General features: G+C 28.8%; 7 protein-coding genes and 1 non-coding gene across 8 annotated transcripts, besides 4 other annotated features; 5 read left to right on the plus strand and 3 right to left on the minus strand.

The window, feature by feature from the left end:
* Positions 1 to 352: 352 nt before the first annotated feature.
* Positions 353 to 373: a sequence feature (AT_rich).
* A 918-nt stretch (positions 374 to 1,291) lies between these two features.
* On the plus strand, positions 1,292 to 10,345 carry CMU_029390 (uncharacterized protein; the record flags this gene model as incomplete). Its single annotated transcript, XM_002142178.1, has 2 exons — positions 1,292 to 2,420; positions 2,511 to 10,345. The coding sequence occupies 2 exons, from the start codon at positions 1,292 to 1,294 to the stop codon at positions 10,343 to 10,345; spliced, it is 8,964 nt and encodes a 2,987-aa protein (XP_002142214.1).
* Positions 2,283 to 2,317: a sequence feature (AT_rich).
* Positions 10,346 to 10,352: 7 nt separating the features above from the next.
* Positions 10,353 to 10,398: a sequence feature (AT_rich).
* Positions 10,399 to 10,611: 213 nt separating this feature from the next.
* On the minus strand, positions 10,612 to 11,907 carry CMU_029400 (calcium/proton exchanger family protein; the record flags this gene model as incomplete). The annotated part of the gene is made up of 1 exon (XM_002142179.1): positions 10,612 to 11,907. The coding sequence occupies one exon, from the start codon at positions 11,905 to 11,907 to the stop codon at positions 10,612 to 10,614; it is 1,296 nt and encodes a 431-aa protein (XP_002142215.1).
* Positions 11,908 to 12,624: 717 nt separating this feature from the next.
* Positions 12,625 to 13,905, plus strand: CMU_029410 (protein kinase domain-containing protein; the record flags this gene model as incomplete). Its single annotated transcript, XM_002142180.1, has 2 exons — positions 12,625 to 12,720; positions 12,778 to 13,905. The coding sequence occupies 2 exons, from the start codon at positions 12,625 to 12,627 to the stop codon at positions 13,903 to 13,905; spliced, it is 1,224 nt and encodes a 407-aa protein (XP_002142216.1).
* Positions 13,906 to 13,988: 83 nt separating this feature from the next.
* Positions 13,989 to 14,061, minus strand: CMU_029420. The gene has a single exon. It is a non-coding gene; the product is annotated as a tRNA-Val (tRNA).
* A 201-nt stretch (positions 14,062 to 14,262) lies between these two features.
* Positions 14,263 to 14,559, minus strand: CMU_029430 (zinc finger, C3HC4 type domain-containing protein; the record flags this gene model as incomplete). The annotated part of the gene is made up of 1 exon (XM_002142181.1): positions 14,263 to 14,559. The coding sequence occupies one exon, from the start codon at positions 14,557 to 14,559 to the stop codon at positions 14,263 to 14,265; it is 297 nt and encodes a 98-aa protein (XP_002142217.1).
* Positions 14,560 to 14,784: 225 nt separating this feature from the next.
* On the plus strand, positions 14,785 to 17,421 carry CMU_029440 (pre-mRNA-processing protein 8, putative; the record flags this gene model as incomplete). The annotated part of the gene is made up of 1 exon (XM_002142182.1): positions 14,785 to 17,421. The coding sequence occupies one exon, from the start codon at positions 14,785 to 14,787 to the stop codon at positions 17,419 to 17,421; it is 2,637 nt and encodes an 878-aa protein (XP_002142218.1).
* Positions 17,422 to 17,701: 280 nt separating this feature from the next.
* On the plus strand, positions 17,702 to 18,223 carry CMU_029450 (N-acetyltransferase 5, putative; the record flags this gene model as incomplete). Its single annotated transcript, XM_002142183.1, has 1 exon — positions 17,702 to 18,223. One exon carries the CDS (start codon positions 17,702 to 17,704, stop codon positions 18,221 to 18,223), a length of 522 nt encoding a protein of 173 aa, XP_002142219.1.
* A 287-nt stretch (positions 18,224 to 18,510) lies between these two features.
* Positions 18,511 to 19,191, plus strand: CMU_029460 (uncharacterized protein; the record flags this gene model as incomplete). The annotated part of the gene is made up of 3 exons (XM_002142184.1): positions 18,511 to 18,551; positions 18,644 to 18,761; positions 18,853 to 19,191. 3 exons carry the CDS (start codon positions 18,511 to 18,513, stop codon positions 19,189 to 19,191), a joined length of 498 nt encoding a protein of 165 aa, XP_002142220.1.
* Positions 19,192 to 19,247: 56 nt separating this feature from the next.
* Positions 19,248 to 19,322: a sequence feature (AT_rich).
* The last annotated feature ends 1,967 nt before the right edge of the window (positions 19,323 to 21,289 follow it).

Consider the following 21,289-nt stretch of genomic DNA (forward strand, 5'->3'; position numbering starts at 1 on the left):
TTTACTCATATTCCTTTATATTTAGACAACTATGACTCGAATATATCATTTCGAATTATTTTTAGTATATACTTTGTAATATATTATTAAATTGATCTTAATTTATGTTTCAGATAGTACAGGGCTTTTTGAGAGATTCAAATAGTTTTAAATACTCAAGAGAAAATTTATTTTTCAGCTTCATTTGGTAATTAATCACATATCAATAGATCCTATAAGTTATTTATATCTTTAATTAAACTTCAGCACTTATTATTTGTACCTCAAGATAAATTCTTACTTCTTACATATTCCTACTATTATGAATGTAAGTAAAGAATACAGCTAGAAAATAGGAATATTAAAAGGTATCATTATTAAATAAAATTATTATCAGTGTTTTTGTACTTTTTTTTTCTTTTTTTATATTAGAAGACCTTGAATCTATAATACTAACTAGTGGCCAGGCTTCCTATTTTAGAAATGCACATAATATATTTAAAATACTAGGTTTTCTTTTACTTCTGTAATATATATTCTGTCTCAGAATCTATATAAGTATATAAGACGAGATATGTTGCTATTATTCACATTAGAACATGCAGAATCTTTTAATTAAAGTTGATCTTTTTTAACATGGCGGGTCAATTTAACTACTAAAACTATTTCTGGGTTTAAATTTAGGCTAACACTTTAGAATATAATATCTCAGTATATAAATAATAAAAGAAAAGCTTAATTTTAAGTGTAATATTCAAATAATGTACTATCTACTTTTTCTACTTAAATAGGAAGAGAATTCTAGTTAAATAGGGAAGTTGTAGTTTCATTTTTTAGCGGTACAACTGCTTGTAAATTTATACTTTAAGCTCAACTTTTTTTTTCGTCCGAAGTGTGATAATGTATACACATACTTAATTTGAAGAAACTTGATATATTATTATACGACTATTGGTTAATATAGATGGGTTTTCTAAAAGGAAAGCACTATGAAATCAAAGGACTTAGACATTTTATATTAAAAGATATAGTTGTGCCATTAGCTTGGGACTATACTAAAAAATGGAGTGATATAAATTCTTTGAGGAAGTCTAAATTATGTTCAAACTCTTATATAATACTCAAGGAGATCGATATCAAGGTATTAAATTGGTTTTTTTTTATTTTCATGACTTTGGATTTTGTACTGCTGCACCTCTATTGGGGAGTATCAAATAGCTATTTGAGTTGCATTTTAAGTATAATTAGATACTTTTCACGTGCAGTAGATATTCATTTTCGGGGTATTAATATATTTTTCTTTGGAATTATTATGAGCAATCAAAATAGTCAAAATATCAAAACTATCAAACAAATCTTGATATTATTAAATTACATAAATATCACAGGTTCAAATATACAAATAATTTATCAAATTCCACTTAATTTGGGCTATGAAAGTACTAAATATGAAATTCCGATTGTTTTGTATCTTTCTATTGGTAGTATAAAATTTTTGTCATTACTTGACTCTCATAAGTTAATTATATATTCAAGTAGATTATCACTAGAATATAGCAGAATAATAGGTTTTGATAATGCAATGAGAGCTTTTAATAGTGAAGAGGTCAATATCAAAGATCCATTTTTAATGGCTCTCTTTTATAAAATTAATAACGATTTAAGGTCAATTTTCTCTATTGAAAATAGCATTGAGCTTGCAATACAAGAGTCCTTCGAAAATATGGAAATAGATAAATTTAATGAATTAAATACTATCGATATAGTAGTTTCCAAATTTATACTATTAAAATATAATATAGATTTAACTTTTAGTAATGAAGTTATTTTGAGTTCTGAATTTAGAAAACTCATTACTCTTTTTACAAGGGATTTGGATATATTCAAAAGTGAGAATTTGAATGGAAAGGATATTACTTTTAGATATCTAATTGGTATAATAATTGATATTTCTATTAATATTGAGAAGGTGGTGATTAATACAACTGATGAATATTTTAGTACTATTATTTTGTCTCTTGAAAATTTAAAATTAAACTCTACAATAAAGAAGTGTTCTGTATGCTCGTTTTCATTTTCAGTAAATGATATTTTGTTAAATACTCCAATATATTCATATGTAAAAGAATTTAATAATTTTGAATGTTCCTTTATTAAATATACATGTAATTTGTTTCATATTGAACTTTCTCATGTAGACTCAAGCTTTTTTATGGAATTGAATTCAGGAGATTTGATATATAATAGTTCAAACACACAAAATATTAATTATGTAATGAATATTCCAAAGATAGAAGGGAAGCTTTTATTTAATGAAAATATAAAAAATAATATAATTGCAGAATTTTTGGATGGATCAAATCTATTGTCTAAAATATACATTGATATTAATATAAGCAGCCCAATTATTTATATGAAATCAATATATCGCAACGAAGAGAGTACATTTTACAAATGTAGAGAAAGAAAGCCTTTATTTTATTTGTTTGAGTCTTACTACATACTTTATGATATTTATAATATTTTTATAGACTGTATTCAAGATTGCTTGAATCAATCTCATATGGGACAACAAACCTTAACTAAATTTATGTCAAGTTTATCTTTGTTGATAATTGTTAATTTACCTTTTCTAGATATAATTAGCTCAGAAATAAATATATCAGTGCAAGATTGTAAAACATGTTTGAAGATAATGGATGGAGAACTCCGTTTAAACCATGATGTTCAGAATGTACTTATAGACTCTATAAAATCAGCTTGTTACACAAGGCATACATATGGAGATTTAAAATTACTAATAGATGACTCCATAGTCTCAGTTATGAGTGGAAACTTCAAAGTAAGGTTACTATTTGAACAAATATTTTATCAATATGACAAAGCATACATATTACAAAGCATAAAAAAGGGAACAGCAGCAATTTTAGATATCCAATTATATAGATGGATATATATAGACTTTTTATCTATTAAGTTGGGACTTTTTGAGTTTGAAGTGTTTTTTTCTATCTTGCTAAGTAATATACCTAGAAAATATAATAAACAAGATAACATATTAGATTCCATACATAGAGGCTCTATCATTTCTCGATTTACGAATATCTTAAGAAATAAGGTCGTAGTTACCTCAGATCAAATAACTATCAAACTCAGTGATAATTCATTTAATGGGAGGAACAATTTTCAGCCTGAATTAGAATGTTTTTCAGAAGAACTCAAAATACTTGGTAACTCTCAATATATACTCTCTTACAAGTTACTACGTATATCATTGCAAATGTCTGAATATTCAAATAATAAATTATTCAGATACAAGTTGAAAATAAACAATTTAAAATTCCTACATTATACATTGGATAAACAGAGAGTTATGACTATTTTTAAAGCTGGAATTATTCATATAGTAGTTGATAATGAACCTAAAGTTGATCCTAAACTATTCTACAAAGTTATTGAAGATTATTCATACAAGTTTTTACCTTCAGATTCTACAAATCACATTTCTATTTTAATTAGTCTTTTGGAAGATGATTCAAATAATAATAGAAATGATGATATATATCCTCAAAATAATAGTTTGGAGTATATTGAATTTAATATCAGTGAAAAAGTTATACATGATATTTTTCTAATTAGTTTTATTACTGAGTTGCCTCAGTTAATTTATAATAATGAAAATAAATCTATAAACTCTTTGCCTTTATATCCAGGGATATTACAAATTACTTCTGGCAAAATACATGTAAATTTTTATGGTAGAGATTATATTGAAGATCCAATTATATTTCTTCAAGTTAATGGCATTTCTTTTTCAAATAATAGACTTAATTCTTTAGGTGAACTCTCTATATACTTGCCCAATATCAGTATTTATAAAGACATCTGTAGTATAAAATCTATATTATCCATATTAAACTTTGGTCAGGACTTTTCTTGCGGAGTATTTGTAAAGTGGATGCAAAATTGTATAAATAATAAGTTAGAGACAATAGTTTGTATGGAACTTTCATCTTTTTATTTCTTATTATCACCATATATTGTAGAGTGTATAATTCATGCAATATCTATTATTATATCATATACTAGAATATTTCCATATAATGGAATAAACTCTGAAGTCTTTTTAAATACCTTTTACAACAGAAAAGTGAAATATATCTTTAATTTGGAAAATTTCAAAAAATTAAGTAATTTGACAATTCTATCATTCAGTATAAATGTACTGTCTTATTGTATATACTTAATAAATGACGATAGTTTTATAGATTTCAGATATCTTGCTACAGCATTATTAACTGGTAAATACCACATATTTTTGGAATTTCAGTTTAATGAGAGGAAAAAAGTTACTTTTAAATTAGAAATTCTCAATCAGAAACTAAATTTTTTAGTTGGATATTTGCAAAACAATATACAGTTAAATATTACTAACTTAGATATTGTAACTTTCGTGCTACCTTTAGTTCACAAATTGAAGTATTTTGAGATCAAAAATACATACAAAGACTTCAAAGAAGATAATGTTTGTTATGAGCTTGTTTATCGGAAATCTTATATTGTTGAATATTCAAAATTAATTGAGCAAACGAAAATAGCATATTTTCATGATTTATCAATACATTCTGTGTCAAGATGGGAACATGGTTTTAATGTTACAATTTTTTGTGATCTACATATAAATTCCCCTACTGATGGTATTTCTGTAAAACAAAAATTAGATTTTACAAATATTGATATAGTTTTTGTTCCTCATGCTAGTACAATAGATCCAGAACTATGTTTGCCATTTTATATGATCTTAAATTCCCGTGATTGGACTTTAATTAAAAGTGTTTTATCGGGATTTTCCAATTCGAAAACTTCATGTAGAATCACTAAATCTATTTACCGTATGGATACATCATACTTTACTGTTATTCATACAATACAAAGATTATCTTTGAGACTACCGAGCTTTTATTTAGGATACTGCATAGAAGATTTTTTAATATCTACAGAGGCCTTGATTTTAAGATTTAAAGAACTTATTATAAATAGCAATAACACTGGAAGTGGAAATATATTTAATACTAGCCTAACGATAGGTATTAGCAAATTTGATATATTAGGAGTAACATATTCTGCAGTAAAAAAAGATACCATGCAAAAGCTGGAAATATTCAATAATGGTATTAATTATGTGTTAGACATTCCAAATAAAACTTGCCATAACTATTCAATATTGGGACCAGCTGAAATTTCTTTGAATTTGTCCATTAATACTGTACCTAAATATTTAAATGCTTCATTAATATCAATATTTGTACCTTTTTCAATATTTACAACTTATAATTACAATTCAAAAATATGTTTAATACTCAAAATTAATTTAGGAAATATTGTTTTTACTGACAGACTTTTTGAGTTTTTTAACAAGATATCAGTAAATAATAGCCAAGAATTTAATTCGATAGAGGTTGAATACTATTATAATATACTTAGATTGGATGCAGGAAATATAAAATCTACTGAGATAAATGATCTAAGGCAATGCCCATATTATTTAAGTATAATGGAAAGTACTCTTGATTTACTAATTAGAGATGCAAATTCTAAAAAATGTCAAAATGTTATAATTCCAATTGTTTGCATTTTTTATGATAATAAAACTGGGGATCCTTTAAACTTAGAACTACCTGTAAATAATTTTAAGATAAAGATATATCCAAAATCAATATATTTAGTTGGGATAAAAGACATTTTTCTTATATCCAGATTTAGTCTCAATTACAAAGAGACAAGGAATAGCAACAGCTCACTAACAGCTCTTTCTACAGAAAAATATTTGATTGAAAAATACCAGTATAATACTTTTAATGCAATGTTTGGCAACTACAAGTTTCTTAGTATAACTATACAAAACCAAACAATATTGAATAAATCAAAAGCTCTATATAAAGACAGTATTCAAGCATCTTTTAATTATCAATATCAATATTTTCCGTGTATTCTTATAAAGTCACTAGTTGAAATAAACTCAGATCTATCTTTTGATATTGAAATAGTGTTTATATCTGAAATAAATGATGATTTTTTTAAGTACGATTTGAAATCGAACAAAGTACTAGAATTACCGATATCAGTTGCTTCTTCTTGTCCTTATATGATTATCAAATCAAAGTTACATCCAAATATTAAAGTTACTAAACCTAATGAAGATACAATTTTCAATTATCCTTTATTCAGTAAAATTTGGTCTTGTTCGTGTAATTTACGTATACTATATCAGGAAGCAGTAAGATCTAAAAATTTACACTCATTTACCACATCTTCATCTTGTATATCAGATTTTGGAGGTATATTTTTTGGAATTGAATGTTATATAGACTCAAAACAAGTTATTAAATATAGGATTTTTTCTCCAATACAAATAACAAATAGTTTAATTTTCCCTATTGAGTTTAGGTTATCAGATTATAAGGGTAACCACAGCCTAAGAAATACCAATGAGAATCAATGCACTTATACAAAAAAACTTAAACCTTTTATAACAGATCAAGTCACTATGTTTGATTCAGCTAAATCTTTAATGCTACAAGTTAGAGCAATACTATACTCAGATGCTTGTGACTCGTGGTCATCTTCAAAAGCTATAGTTATTAACTCACGTGCAGGGAATATTTTAGAGTATAATCTTGAGTATATACATGGTATTAATGTATCAAATATTTCTATAATTGTTTCAAATGAAAGAAATCATGTAAACATATTTATATGGTGCTCTTTAACTATTGTTAATCATACAGAACATCGTCTTAAATTTTTGTCCAAGTCATTTGATGAGTGTCATTCTACAGATAAACAACCAAGAGATAACAACTTCGGTATTTGCAATTCAGTAATTCTAGATCCTTCTTCAAATTCTAAATCAGCTCTTAGTAGTGAGAATTGGGAGAGCATAAATTCTAATTGGGAGTCTTTCTTACCAGAGAATGAGCTGTCTTCATTTTGTGGTGTTTTAGAATCAAATCAATATTCTTTATACTTACTTTCAAATGAATATAGTAAACAGGAAATTGAACAAGATAAGGACATAATTCTACAAGATAACGAAGAGGTTAGTTATTTGATTCCTCTATATTTAGACGATCAAGTTCAGGATATGGATTACTACTCCTCAGACCTGTCCCTCACAAAATTATCTTCTTCTTGGCTTATAATTGAATTTTCAAAAATTTCAAAAGTTGTAGCTGTTACTCTTTCAGGTTTTTATCCATCTTATAAATCCAGAAATTTACCTGAAGAAGTATCTGAGAGGCTTTCAACTTGTAAGATCCTGATATTTCGACCGTCTTGGGTCTTATTAAACTTATGTTCTTATCCCCTAAATATGATGTGGTCTCTAAGTAGACAAGTATATTCTCTGAAAAATGATTTAGATTTGGAAAACTCAATTTTATACCATATTCCCCTATTTTGTGAATTTGACACATTTCCTAAAATAGTGCAAGGTGGAATTGATCTGAATGATATAGGAAAATTATCTAAACGTTCTATTTGTGGGAAAATGTGTTTTTACTCTTCTTTAAGTGGTTATTCTTATGGGTACATAAATTTCCAAAGAGTAGATATGAAATTCTCTTCTCATTCAGATGGTGTCTTTTCATCAAGTTGGACAAATCCATTTGCCTTGAATTTTTCAAATACTAAAGAGAGTTCCAAACAATATATTTGTAATCTATATTATAGTAAATATCCTTTATCTAGTTATCAACAAATATATTCTAACTGGAGTGTGATCAGAGTCAACATTTTACATAAATTTGGAACTTTTATTATCACTATTACACCGATAAATAATGATATTGATAATTTATATAAAGACTTTCCTTTAAAAAGAATCACATGTTGCTACAATAGTTCTATTAAGGGTGTGAATCAGGTTCCTTTTGTCATTGAAAATCGTCTTCCATTTAATTTGTATTTTCAGCAGCAATTGCCTTATACTTCCGATTCAGAAATCTCATCGCTGATTACTGGAGACTCTCAAAACTCCCTAATTATTTCAGAGACTATTGATAAGTTACAAAAACCAAGATTTACAAATTCATGCATTAAGGATTTTGGTAATTCAACTCTTAAATTTAAAGATGATTTGGATTCTCAACTTGAATGCTTTTCAAAGGAAATATCCCTAATATCAAAGATTAAAGAGAATTCTTCGAATAATCTTCCTTTAGATTTATATTGGTTGAATACAAGTAATTATAGATCAATTCGTGAACAAAATATAAATTCTAAAACTATATCTCAAAATACTACGGAATTGGGAATAGATTCTAGAAAGTCATTCAATCATTCAGAAAAGTATATTTTAGAGTCCAGTACCAATATTCAATCTAGTACAAGACCTATAATACTTATACCATCAAATTCAGGTCCTTATATTTGGGCAAAAGATACTGAGATTCCCTTATCTAATGAAGTAAAAATTTTGATTCTACAGGATATATACAATCAAACCAATGAACCTAAACTTCAGAGCTATTTTTGGACAAACTCAAGTCATATTTCCTTTTATGAAAAGCCTTGTTCACTTAGAGTTATTGCATCTATTTCTTTGAATCCTAATAATCTCTCTATTAAGAATAATCTTTCGCTATTAGTACTCCCAATATTCTGTAAAGGTAGAGATATTTTACATCCTTATTGGTGCATCGCTAGATTTAGAGTATCCGAGATAAAAGTAAAAAGTGCTTATAAAACTTTTTCTGGAATATTTAATGTATATAGATATCCCACTATATTTATTAGCTTGGATGAATTTGTTACAATTGATAGTATAAGCTATAGTATATTTGTGTGGCCTAACTCAAATACTACTTTACAAAGTCGAAATATAAGAGACTATGAATCCACACTTGAAACTGTATCAGAGCATCATATTTCATGTTTTAATATGCGTATTTCTTTGGACTCAACAAATATTACATTTGGGGATATATTTAGCGTTTGCAAAATTCCAAACTATAGTACACCTTACAAAAGCTCTTTACCTGTAATTAATATTTTTTTGGGACCAGTGAAATTTCAACTTTCCACTCCTATTCAAATTAAAAGAAAAAAATATAACAAATATATATTGAAACCTTTTTTGAAATCTAAATATTTGACCCTGTATCCGCATTTACATTCGAAATCGTTAAATAAAAGGATACTTAGAATTCATATAACTGCAGAATATATTGAAGTACATCTATTAAATCGTTTAAGTGAAGATATGAAATTTGTTCAAATTGGAATGTTGTCTACTAGACTTTCTGATCAAAACACTTCTTTAAACTGCCCAAGGTACTGTAGGAAGTTAGGTTTTTTAAGCAGCTCACTACTCCAGAATAGCACCATCTCATATAAATCTTCTAAATGCTCCTCTGAATTCTCTACTTCATCTCATCATAGTTCACTGCAGCAGGTTACTCTCAAGCTAGTTAAACAATGGAATAATCAACTTAAAAATTCAGGTTTATCTGATTTAGCCACTAGTTATTTTAGTAACTGGACTAAGCTATCAAGTTCAAGTAATTGTTTTCATATTCTTTTGGATCTTGAATTATCAAACAATTATACTCAGGAATATCAATATAACACTAGAATATGTTCAAAATCTCTATTTCAAATAATTATACATCGCCTAATGATCATAATACCATCTATTAGTGTTATACTTGATACCAATCACATTGAAAAAAATTTGGATGAGATAAGTAGACATTTAAATTTTAGAGCTAGGAAATATAAGATCAAGAATTTAGAGGATACCATGGCACAAACTTCTAATATATCACGATTCATTTTTAATGAAATAACGAATTTCAATATGTCAACCAAGTCTGAATTTAACTTATGGTTTGATACTTTATATATTGGAATTGGTGAAACTAAAGTAACTGTTAAGTCTTTAATGAGGGTTTTGTCTATGAATAATGCAAGACTAAAATGGAAATCACTGGAATTACATTCCTTACTATTAGCTCCAAGAGAAGCTTGGAATCATACACAAAATTACTTTATACATCAACTATTATTGCAATCTTACCAAATAATATTTGCCTTGGATATTCCTGTAGTTAAACCCTTTGAACGTATAAGAAATTTTGGAAGTAATTTAATAAAGGGATTGAAGCAATTTAAAAATATCTTCATACATGGAGATTTAACAAACTCTTCTTTATTATGGATATGTACTCCTATATCAGCTATAATTTCTACTATCAAAAATATAATATACTCAGCAAATAAATTCTCTGATATAGAAAGAGCAGAACTCCCATTAGAAAAACCAAAAATTAATGACTTGTGGGAAGAGGAACTTGAGTTTCAGTGATAACTTCAAATTATCTTTAAAATATTAACAAATTATATTTTAACTAATTTTAACTAGTTTATTCTCTATAGATTTTATTTTATGTACTTTAAACACTTTAAGATACTTTTTTGTGTTAGATCTGTAATTATAAATATCAGGATATAGAGATGACCTTAATATTCCTAAATATAAAGTTGTACTTATCACTATATAGTTTAGAAGACATTCTAGATATCATATTCAGCCTTTAATCTTCATAGAAGTCCCCTAGGTTTAACCTATTTTCAAACATACCAATATACAACAGCAACTATACAATAACTTATAATAAGAAGGCTACCTTCAAACCAATTAGATTCACCATCTTGAACTATTCCAATAACGATTAGATTTGCTAACATGAGGATCATAGCTGAAACAGGTGTAAATGACAATGTCATTGGTTGTCCTAAAACCCACCCAGCCAGCACACTAAAAGGGACAACAAATAGGGCAATCTGAGTAGAGCTTCCTACTGCAACTCCCATTGTGAGATCTACTTTATTTTTTATTGCAACAGAAACTGCAGTCATATGTTCAGCAGCATTTCCGACCAAAGGTAATAGAATAACACCAATAAAATTTTCGGAAAATCCCCATTCACAGACAAATCCACTTATAGATTCTACTAAATATTCACTTAATAGAGAAATTAAGGTAGTAGATATTAAAATCAATATAACTCCAATTTGCCATGATATAGATGGGCATTCTATACGTCTTCCATAAAAGTTATTCCCATCAAGAACTGACAAGTCTTCTTCTCGAAATAAGTTTATATGAGTATAGAGTTGAAAAAACAAAAACAAAACATATGTAAATGATAGTAAAAGAGCTGTAAGTCTAGATATCATCAAAGTACTATATTGTGACTGATGAACTTGAGCTACAATAGTTGGAATTGTTATTGCCATACAAGAGAGCATAAGTAGCGATGTAGAAAATGATGCTCCCTTTTCATTGAATTTTTGCACATGATGGAATAGACCTCCTGCAAAAAAAGCCATTCCAAGTATAAGGAGGAGATTGGATAATATAGAACCTAATAGAGTACCTTGCACAACAGTAAACAGTCCTGCTCGAATACCCTGAACTGTTAAAATCATTTCAACAGCATTACCAAAAGTAGCATTTAAAAGACCTCCTATAACTTCACCTGTATGTAGAGCTAGTTCCTCGGTAAGAATACCTAATAGATTAGCTAAAGGTATTAAAGCAATAAAATTTAGCCAAAAAGTTGCCAAAGGACCCCAATTTAAATAATAACTTAACATACCAAAAGGTGCAAATATAAGTAATATATTAAATTGGGATGTTAATATTTCAAATATTGCAAATATATCAGATTGGAAAGTAAAAACTGGAATAGGTTCATCCTCAATAATACTCAGAGAATTTCCTGTCATTATTAACTTCTTATATAAGTCTTTAGGTTGACTGCTTAAACCTAGTGTATATGGCATAGTTGTACGACGGCGTGAGAAAGGATCTGATACTGTACGCCGAAGGTAGGATGTTGCCCTCATACGTTGAAGCACCATATTTCATAGATTATATATTCCTAATAATAAGATAATCGTGTTATAATATTTTTGGTACGAGTAGTGGATATATCCAAATCCATAAGGTAGTTTATCTGCTATTAACTAAGTTCTTAATGAGTTCTTTAGGCATCCAGTCGCCTGTATTACTTTCTAAGTAAGACTACCCTATTAAACTTCTCAGCAAATATGATTTCTACTTATGAACTCAATTCAATATAACTATTTCTTTAATTAAAGATGAACGATGGAAATTCCTCTCAAAGAAGATTTTAATAGTGGATAAGCTGCAGAATAAATGCATACATATAAAAGCGCTTAATATGTACACGGCGGTACCGGGATGGAGACGTCTTGAATGAAAAAAAGTTAAATATAAGGGATTTTATAAAATCAATATTTTATTACTTCAAAATATTTGTTATATGTGGGAGACGAAGTTTTGATTTTACTTGCAAAGATATAATGCTTAAATTTTACCTTCAGATATTTTTTTTTAGTATTAGTAAATTATAGGCAAATTTTTAATATAGAAAATCTTTTATTAGAAAAGTGTCAAAAGTAGGTTGTTAAGCTTTAGTTTGATTGAATACTGTAATATAATATTATTAACTCAGGAAATAACGTTTATACAAGTATATTTGAACATTTAAAACTTCTACTATTGTAATAGGCGGTGGAATTTAGCATGCTTGTGACACCCAATCATCTGGGAGTATGGTGATAATTTCATCGATACGAATGAAACGTGGGTTTTTATTAAATATAAATGATGGAAATAAAAGGGACGATAATTCTGATGCCACCGAAAAGGTAAGTATTGTTAAAATTCCTCAGTAGCATTAGCTAAAATTTTGTGTGTACACTCAGTCCATTATTAAAAATTATAAACTAGATAAAATAATAGGCACAGGCAATCTTACAGAAGTTTATTTAGCATATAATACAATTAGTGGGAATTGTGTTGCTGTTAAAGTGGCTAATAAAACTAAATTAAGAGCATATCGCAAAGAAGAGGATATTTTAAATGAGAAGAATATTGGACTACAATTGAATAATCCAGGACATTCCAATGTGTTAAGATTATTAGAAACATTTGTTGATAAAGAAAATGTTTATATTTCATATGAATATTGTCAATATGGTGAATTATGGCAATATATAATGCCATTTGGCTTTAAACCTGAAAGGACAGCTAAACTATACCTGGCTCAATTATTATTAGCAGTAGAATATATACACAGTAAAAATATTGTACATCGTGATATTAAAGCTGAGAACTGTTTTTTATCATCTGACAAAACATTGAAATTAGGAGACTTTGGCACTGCACTAGCATTAAGCTCTACAAAATGTACATCAAAGAACTGTAAATTATCATGCCCATGTCGTTTTAACATGGTACGTGGTAGGAGACAATTCAAGTATTATGTTGGAACTCCTCAATTTATGGCTCCAGAAAGCATAAAAAACCAACCCGTAACTTTTTCTGCTGATATTTGGAGTTATGGATGTACAGTATTTCAGGTTTTAAGTGGATTTCCACCATTTAATGCACCTAGTGAATTTTTGGTCTGTTGTAGGGTTTTAGATCTCAAGCTTAATTTTCCACCAGATTTTCCTAAATTAGCCAAAGACTTAGTATTATCTATTTTAAAAAAAGATCCATATGAGAGACCTACTATCAATGCGATCAAACAACACGAATATTTTAAAGATATAAACTTTCAAGAAATACACAAAGAGTTTATAAGTTCAACACAATTATTAAGTTTAACAGAGCTCTGTTTGCTAAAAATGACAGAAAGCTACAAGGGCCAGTTCTCTGATGAATATATTGACAACTTAAATTTGTCAATTAATACAAAATTAAGCTTAAAAAGGCTTAATTACGATATACAGCGCAGGATATATGAAGGTCCTAGAGATACATGGGAGGAAGAGTTTATACATCATATAAAATTAAAAAATGATAGTACAAGTGATTTAAATAAATAATGCTGATTTAGTAGAAAAATGATCTTCTACTTAAAGTATTCTAGTTACTTTCTTGCCACTTTCCAAAAATTTCAGGGTAAAAGTAGAAGAAACGGGGATCGAACCCGTGACCTCTCGCGTGTGAAGCGAGCGTCATAACCACTAGACTATTCCTCTCCTGGCTCTATGGGTTTTTTTTATAACCGAAATTAATAAAATTAAGTACAGAATAGCTTATATACACTGGTATTGTCTAGCTCCATATACTTGAACAGTAGCATTAAAAACTTTTTTTATTCACATTAGGTACTAATAAGGTATATATAAAATTGATATATAAATATACCTCAATATTATCTTTTTTTACAGGTAAATTAATTAAACTTTTAGGGACTGTGAAGATAATGAACTAGAAGTTACCTGAAATCTGAACTCTCGTCTACACATTGGACACATTCCAGAATCATTTCGAGCTCTAGCAAGCCATTCATGAATACAGTGGAGGTGAAATGCATGTCCGCACTCTCCAAAAGCTGGTGGACAAGCATCTCCAGGTCTTGAACACTGTGGGCATGTCATTTCAAATGACTCACTACATATACTGCACATATCATCTCCACATAGCCAATTCCAATATCCAATCATCCACATCTTCTTTATCTTAACTCTACCCATATTATAAAGGCTAATTTTTGCCAGGTATAATATTGCACAATCTCTGAATAATGCTTGCAAGTGTAAACTAATATTCAGGCGCCGCATAACAGGCGCTACAAAATAAGTTTTAGTAATATTAGTTTTTTAGTGTTCTCTAGTTCTTTCCGGAGATAGACCTAAGATGATTTTAGTTTTAGATACTGCCCTCATTTATTGGAAGTTATATATAGGGTTTTAAATTAAATGAGTAACTTAGAAAGTGAAAGGGAACTACGTAGAAGGCAGTACTTAGCTGACAGAGAGCGTCGGCAACTTGAGTTAGCTGAACGTGTTTTAAAAGATAAGGAATTACTGTACGAAACTATAAATGATAGAATTACTAAAAAAGAGAAGAGGAGACTTGAGATAGAACGTAATCTGGTGAAAACTGCCAGGAAAATTGTAGAAGATCGTGATATAGATGGGAGCTTTATCGATGCCTATGTAATGCCTGAAAGTTATGATGAGGATCTACAGAAGAAATTAGATGCTGCAATTATACATCCACGTGATATATCTAATAGGAAATCTCACAATATATTGACAGATCAGGAAATTTGGGAAAGGGCACAAACAAGTGCAGCAATTCAAACTAACAGAAGTAGTAGTAATAAAGTTGATAGTTTAGATCCAAATAAAGTACTCAAAGAATCTACTTTAATTTTACCTGACGGTTCTCAAATAGACTTTGAATTATTAGAAACTACACTAGAAGAAGGTAACATATATAGTACAACAGAATTGAAGTGTAGAAATTTTATAAATGAACGGCAATATATAGATGAAATTCGTTCTTCACTTCCAGTAATAAAATATCGCGAAGAGATTTTGTCATCTTTAGAAAAATATCCAATATTAATTGTTGTAGGTGAAACAGGTTCAGGGAAAACTACTCAAATTCCTCAATATCTTTATGAAGCTGGCTATGCTGAAAAAGGAACTATTGCCTGTACTCAACCAAGGAGGGTAGCAGCAATGAGTGTAGCAAATAGAGTATCTAAAGAGATGAATTGCCGACTGGGCAGTAAAGTTGGATATACAATTCGTTTTGAGGATTGTACAAATGAGGATACGAAAATTAAATATATGACAGATGGCATACTATTAAGAGAATTTTTATCAAATCCAGATTTGAGTGGTTACTCATGCCTTTTAATAGATGAAGCTCATGAAAGAAGTTTGCATACAGATGTCTTGTTTGGGTTAGTAAAGGATGTATCAAAGTTTAGGAATTTCAAAGATGATAACTTAAGTACCAAATCTGATTGTGAGGACTCTACAGAGCCATTTAAACTTATTATATCTTCTGCAACGCTGGAAGCAGAAAAATTTGGCAAATATTTTGATAATTCACCTATAATTTATATACCAGGCCGCAGATATCCTGTAGATATATATTATACAAAGGCCCCAGAAGCAAATTTTATTGACGCAACGGTTGTTACAGTACTTCAAATTCATTTATCTCAGTTAAAGAAATCTAACAAAACTGAGGGGATTATAGATAATAATAGCACTATTAAGTCGTTGGACAATATTGGTATGAATTTCTCTAGAACACGAATAATTCCAACTGGAGGCGACATTTTGTGTTTTTTACCAGGTCAACAAGAGATAGAAGAATGTATGGAAATGCTGAACAAGAAGATGCTTGGGAAAGGCAAAGAAGTTCCTGAATTAATAGTATTACCCATTTATGCATCTCTTCCTAGTGAACAACAAGCTCAAATCTTCATATCAACTCCTCAAGGAGCACGAAAAGTTGTACTTGCTACTAATATTGCCGAAACAGCCTTAACTATTGATAACATTGGCTTTGTTATAGACTGTGGTTTTTGTAAACAAAATTCTTATAATCCAAAGACAGGTCTTGATAGTTTAGTTACAATCCCCTGCAGCAGAGCTGCTGCCAATCAAAGGGCAGGAAGAGCAGGGCGTGTACGACCAGGTAAATGTTTCCGTTTATATACAAAGACAAGCTTTTATATGGAGATGGAACCTTCTAATACTCCAGAAATTCAAAGATGTAACCTAGGAAATGTTGTTTTAATGCTTAAATCACTCGGTATAGATGATCTACTCCATTTTGATTTTATGGACCCCCCTCCTCCAGAAACACTTGTAAAGGCTTTGGAGCTCCTGTATGGGTTAAATGCATTAGATGATAAAGGTGATCTGACAAATATAGGTAGAAAAATGGCTGAATTACCATTGGATCCCATGTATAGTAAAGTAGTTCTGGCATCTCAGAGATACAAAGTTGTTGACGAGAGTATAATTATTGTTTCCATGTTATCTCTAGGAAATACCGTATTTATTCGACCAAGAGACAAATCTACACAAGCTGATAATATCAGGAAATCTTTCTTTAGATCTGGAGGAGACCATTTAACACTATTAAATGTTTACAAGCAATGGGAAAATAGTGGAGAATCAAATTTATGGTGTTTTGAAAATTTCATACATGGAAAGAGTATGAAGAGGGCTAGAGATATTAGAATACAACTGAGTGAATTAATGGAGACACTGGATATTGAAATTACAAGTAATCCCAACGAAGTTGATGGAATACGAAAATCTATTGCTGCGGGTTTCTTCTTTCAAACCGCTAGAATTAATAAGGGTGGCAACTATTCAACACTAAGAAACTGCCATATCGTCGATATTCACCCTTCTTCTAGCTTATTTGAATCTAGACCTCAAACTGTAGTCTATACAGAATTAGTTCATACTACAAAAGAATATATGCGAAATATTACTGAAATTAAGGCAGAGTGGCTATTTGAGGTTGCTCCACACTACTATACTCCAGGTGAGATACTAGCAAGTAAAAGTAAATAAATGTCGCTCCTTAATTAGCTAAAGTATCCATAATTTAGTTTCATGCATATAAAAAGAGCACTACTATAATTTTAAGATAATATTTAACTTATTTGTGATTTATGACTGTAGCATTGACAATAAAATACTATGAAAAGTTTAATTCTTACTTCTAAACTTGCAAAACCGCCTTATTTGTAAAACTTAGAGGTACAAATTATTGAATAATTGAGACTACACAGTTACTTCCCTATATAAGCACTGTATATCACTTGGATGGTACTTATTCCCATTCTATATAATGGATGAGACTAAACTAACTTATCGTCCCATGAAGATTACTGACATCTTCAAATTTAATCGAGTTAATCTTGATCATTTTACTGAGACTTACAATGTCAGCTATTATGGTGACTACTTATCTATCTGGCCAGAACTCTGTGTAATATGTGAAGCTCCTGATCAATCGATTGTTGGGTACCTTATAGCTAAAGTAGAAGGTGAAGACAAACAATGGCATGGACATGTCACTGCACTTTCAGTTGCTCCTGAATATCGTCGATATGGAATTGCTAGAAAATTGATGAATTACTTAGAAGAAGTGAGTACGTATTTGGGATGTAACTTTGTAGATCTTTATGTTCGTCCTTCAAATACAGCTGCTGTAAGTTTTTATAGAAAACTTGGTTATATTATTCATAAACAAGTTACCAACTATTATACTGATGAAGATGGTTATGACATGAGAAAACCAATTTTAATGTGGGATAAAGATCTATCTAGTGTTGTTGAATCTAAGGAAGTCTGGAAGCCTAGTTCTTAGTAGTAAAAGTTATGACTGAAAATCTAACAGTATTATTACGGATGCACACAGTTATCTTAATAGTATAATATCAAATTTTATAGTTATTGCAGAGTATCTTTATAGTTTATTGTTTGTACATCATTAATAGTTTTCCTTATTTTTACTTGATATACAAAATGTCATAATAGCAGTAAAGACTAGACATGGAGACCGTGTGCTGTATCATGTAAGACATTGGGAAGTAATGGAGAGTTTACACAGTGAGCTGTTTTAAGTAAGTTGAATGAATGAAATATACACTATAAATGCTGCAAAATAGTATTACCTGTACAGTAGACAGGATAGAGTAAGTTAGAATAGATTTAAATTAGTATTGAGATTTACAAGGGGACTATTCATCTAATTTATCTGGGAATTCTATTGAAAACAAATTTTCAGTGATAATGATATCTGGAACTATGAGACTGGATTAGATAGTGATGAAGACTCAAAAGTTGTACTTAAAGAAAAGAAATCTTTTGTTGCAAGACCAGAAATACATGCCCAATCTAACCAGGTAAGAATATTAAAGTTGACTACTTTATATTAAACCAAGTACAATAAAATGGAATTTTTGAAATAAATGAAATAATACTTGATTACTGTAGAATACTGTAGTTAAGTCATCTATTATTTTCCAAAGAGTTCAAGCAAGTGAGAGGCGGATTAATAATTTATTGGATGGATTAGGAACAGATATAAAGCACTTCCATATATTATTTAAACAAAGACAATTCACATCTAAACCACAAGGAAGAAAGCAATTATTTTATACACCAGATAAGATGTACACTACTCCAGATTTATGGCTGTTCAAACCTGAAGCTATGTACGATTCAACTACATTAAGTATAAAAGATTTGATGAATAATATACTAGACCCATTTCCAAATATAGGAAAAGAATGGTATAGTCATAGATTTGAAGCAATTAAAAAGCTAACATAAATTATATCTGAAAAAAAGTGAAGATTGATATATATTGCAAATTAAATTATTGTGTCTATATTAATAATCTTATTATTTATTTTGTTTATAAATTTTTGATTGATCTATTTTTGTAATATATTTATAATATTCAAGACACTTTTTACTAACTTTAAGGTAGTTGCAAATGTCATCAGTATTAGTAATTTCACTAATAGTAATCAATTGATTTTCCATGGCTTAATGCTGCATATATCTGTTTCTCTTCAAACATTTTATCCAACAAAAACTTGAACATAATCTAGTGATCAATTCTATGATTTATATATCGATATTGTTCATACTAATGTTAGAGGTAGTTGCATTCTTGTTGCTAATATTTTTTTAAAGTTATAGTAAACTTAGTTGGAGTTATAATTTTAATAGTGCCATTAGCAAATCTTATTTTTGGATACTTTAATAAAGAGTTAAGTGATTCTATTGTTATACAAAGTTCATTAACTAATTGACTTGACATATCAATTATTTTAATAAGCATAATTCTTGCTCCTTTTTTAAGTAATAATTTTTTCTTTTTTTTTTTGTAGAGTATGTCAAGTGAGATATTTCATTTGATATAATTGATATTATTTCTGTAAATAATCTTCCATTAGAATTATAAATTTTATCCTTTGCTTTAAATTCAACAGATTCTCCAGGAAGTTAATTCGATTTATCTTCATTAATAGAACCTACATCACAACAAAGTAGCATTAGTATGAATGTATCACAATTATTTGAACTTAAGATATTGTATTCTAAATTAAAACTACTAGTATTACTTTTTAGTTTCCCCACTCATTATTATACTCTGAGAAAGTATATTTTTACTTTTTTTTCAGAAATAATCCTAAACATGATATTATTCAAGACTTCAAAATAGCTACTTTCAGTTTTTTTCTATGGTACACTTCAGTTAACTCTATCATCTTATCGATTGTTCTTTTCCAAATTAGATATTCAAATACATAAAATGGGTCTATTGCTGAGCTAACAGGGTTTTTATTCAAATACTTATTGGTTCTAACTGGGACAATTGCAAAAAATCACCGAATAAAACTACCTGTATTTCTCCAAATGATTTACTATACTCTCTATAACCCTTGGTAATTACATTAGTTATATCAAAAGTATATGCATCTATCATTGATATTTCATTAATGAATAATATTCGTATTTTATTCCACCAGTTTTAAAACATCCAAATCTTTAATAGATTTCTTAATAATATCCTTAAAGTAGTTATAATCTCCATAATTTTCATAACTTGTGTTCAACTTAATACCTGCAAAATTATGGATAGTTATTCCATTTATCAGGCTAGCTGCTAATCCAGTTGAGCTGTAAGTGCCATCTTTTCCTTATCCTGTAATGGTACAATATATTGTAAAAGAAATGATTTCTCAGTTCCAGCTCCACCTGTTACAAAAATATCTTTACCAGATCTTACCATATTAATTGCCTTTATCTGTTGATTATTTAATTTTATATCTATATTGGTCAAATTCTTTTTTATGCATGTTTAGGTATATATTCAAATATTTTTTTCTTTTTCTCTAAGTCCATTTAGCAATCTAAAATTTCACTTGTATATTTATTCTTGTATTTTGCACTAATTCTATCATTATATCGCTTAATTGGTGGACTCACTTTTGGAGTTTCCGTATATTTTAAACTTTTTTCGTACAAATTATTTCAAATTTATTAACATAAATTGATCTTAGTGAAATCAAGCTTAAAAAATTACATAAATTAGATTTTCTAGGAGATGTTTTTGTTTTATTATTGGTAGAGGATTCTTTTAATTTTTCATCATTAAAAGTTGTCTTTTTTAGTAAGCCCTAATTGATTTCTATCTATATTCTTTGAAATTTTATTTCTTCCAGTATATTTTTCAGTTACAATTAGTTTTAAATTGAATATTTATTACCTTAATAATTAAGTTAAATATACCTTTAATATTCTATCTCCAGAAAATAATATTTTAATATCTTGTTCTGGAAAGTAAATACTAAATTTTCCTACGTTAAATCTTGAATATACAACAAAAGGAGTTTTTAATCAAACTTCTATTGTTTCA

This window comes from Cryptosporidium muris, genomic scaffold, assembly GCF_000006515.1.
Source record: "Cryptosporidium muris RN66 scf_1106632353989 genomic scaffold, whole genome shotgun sequence".
Taxonomy (NCBI): domain Eukaryota; phylum Apicomplexa; class Conoidasida; order Eucoccidiorida; family Cryptosporidiidae; genus Cryptosporidium; species Cryptosporidium muris.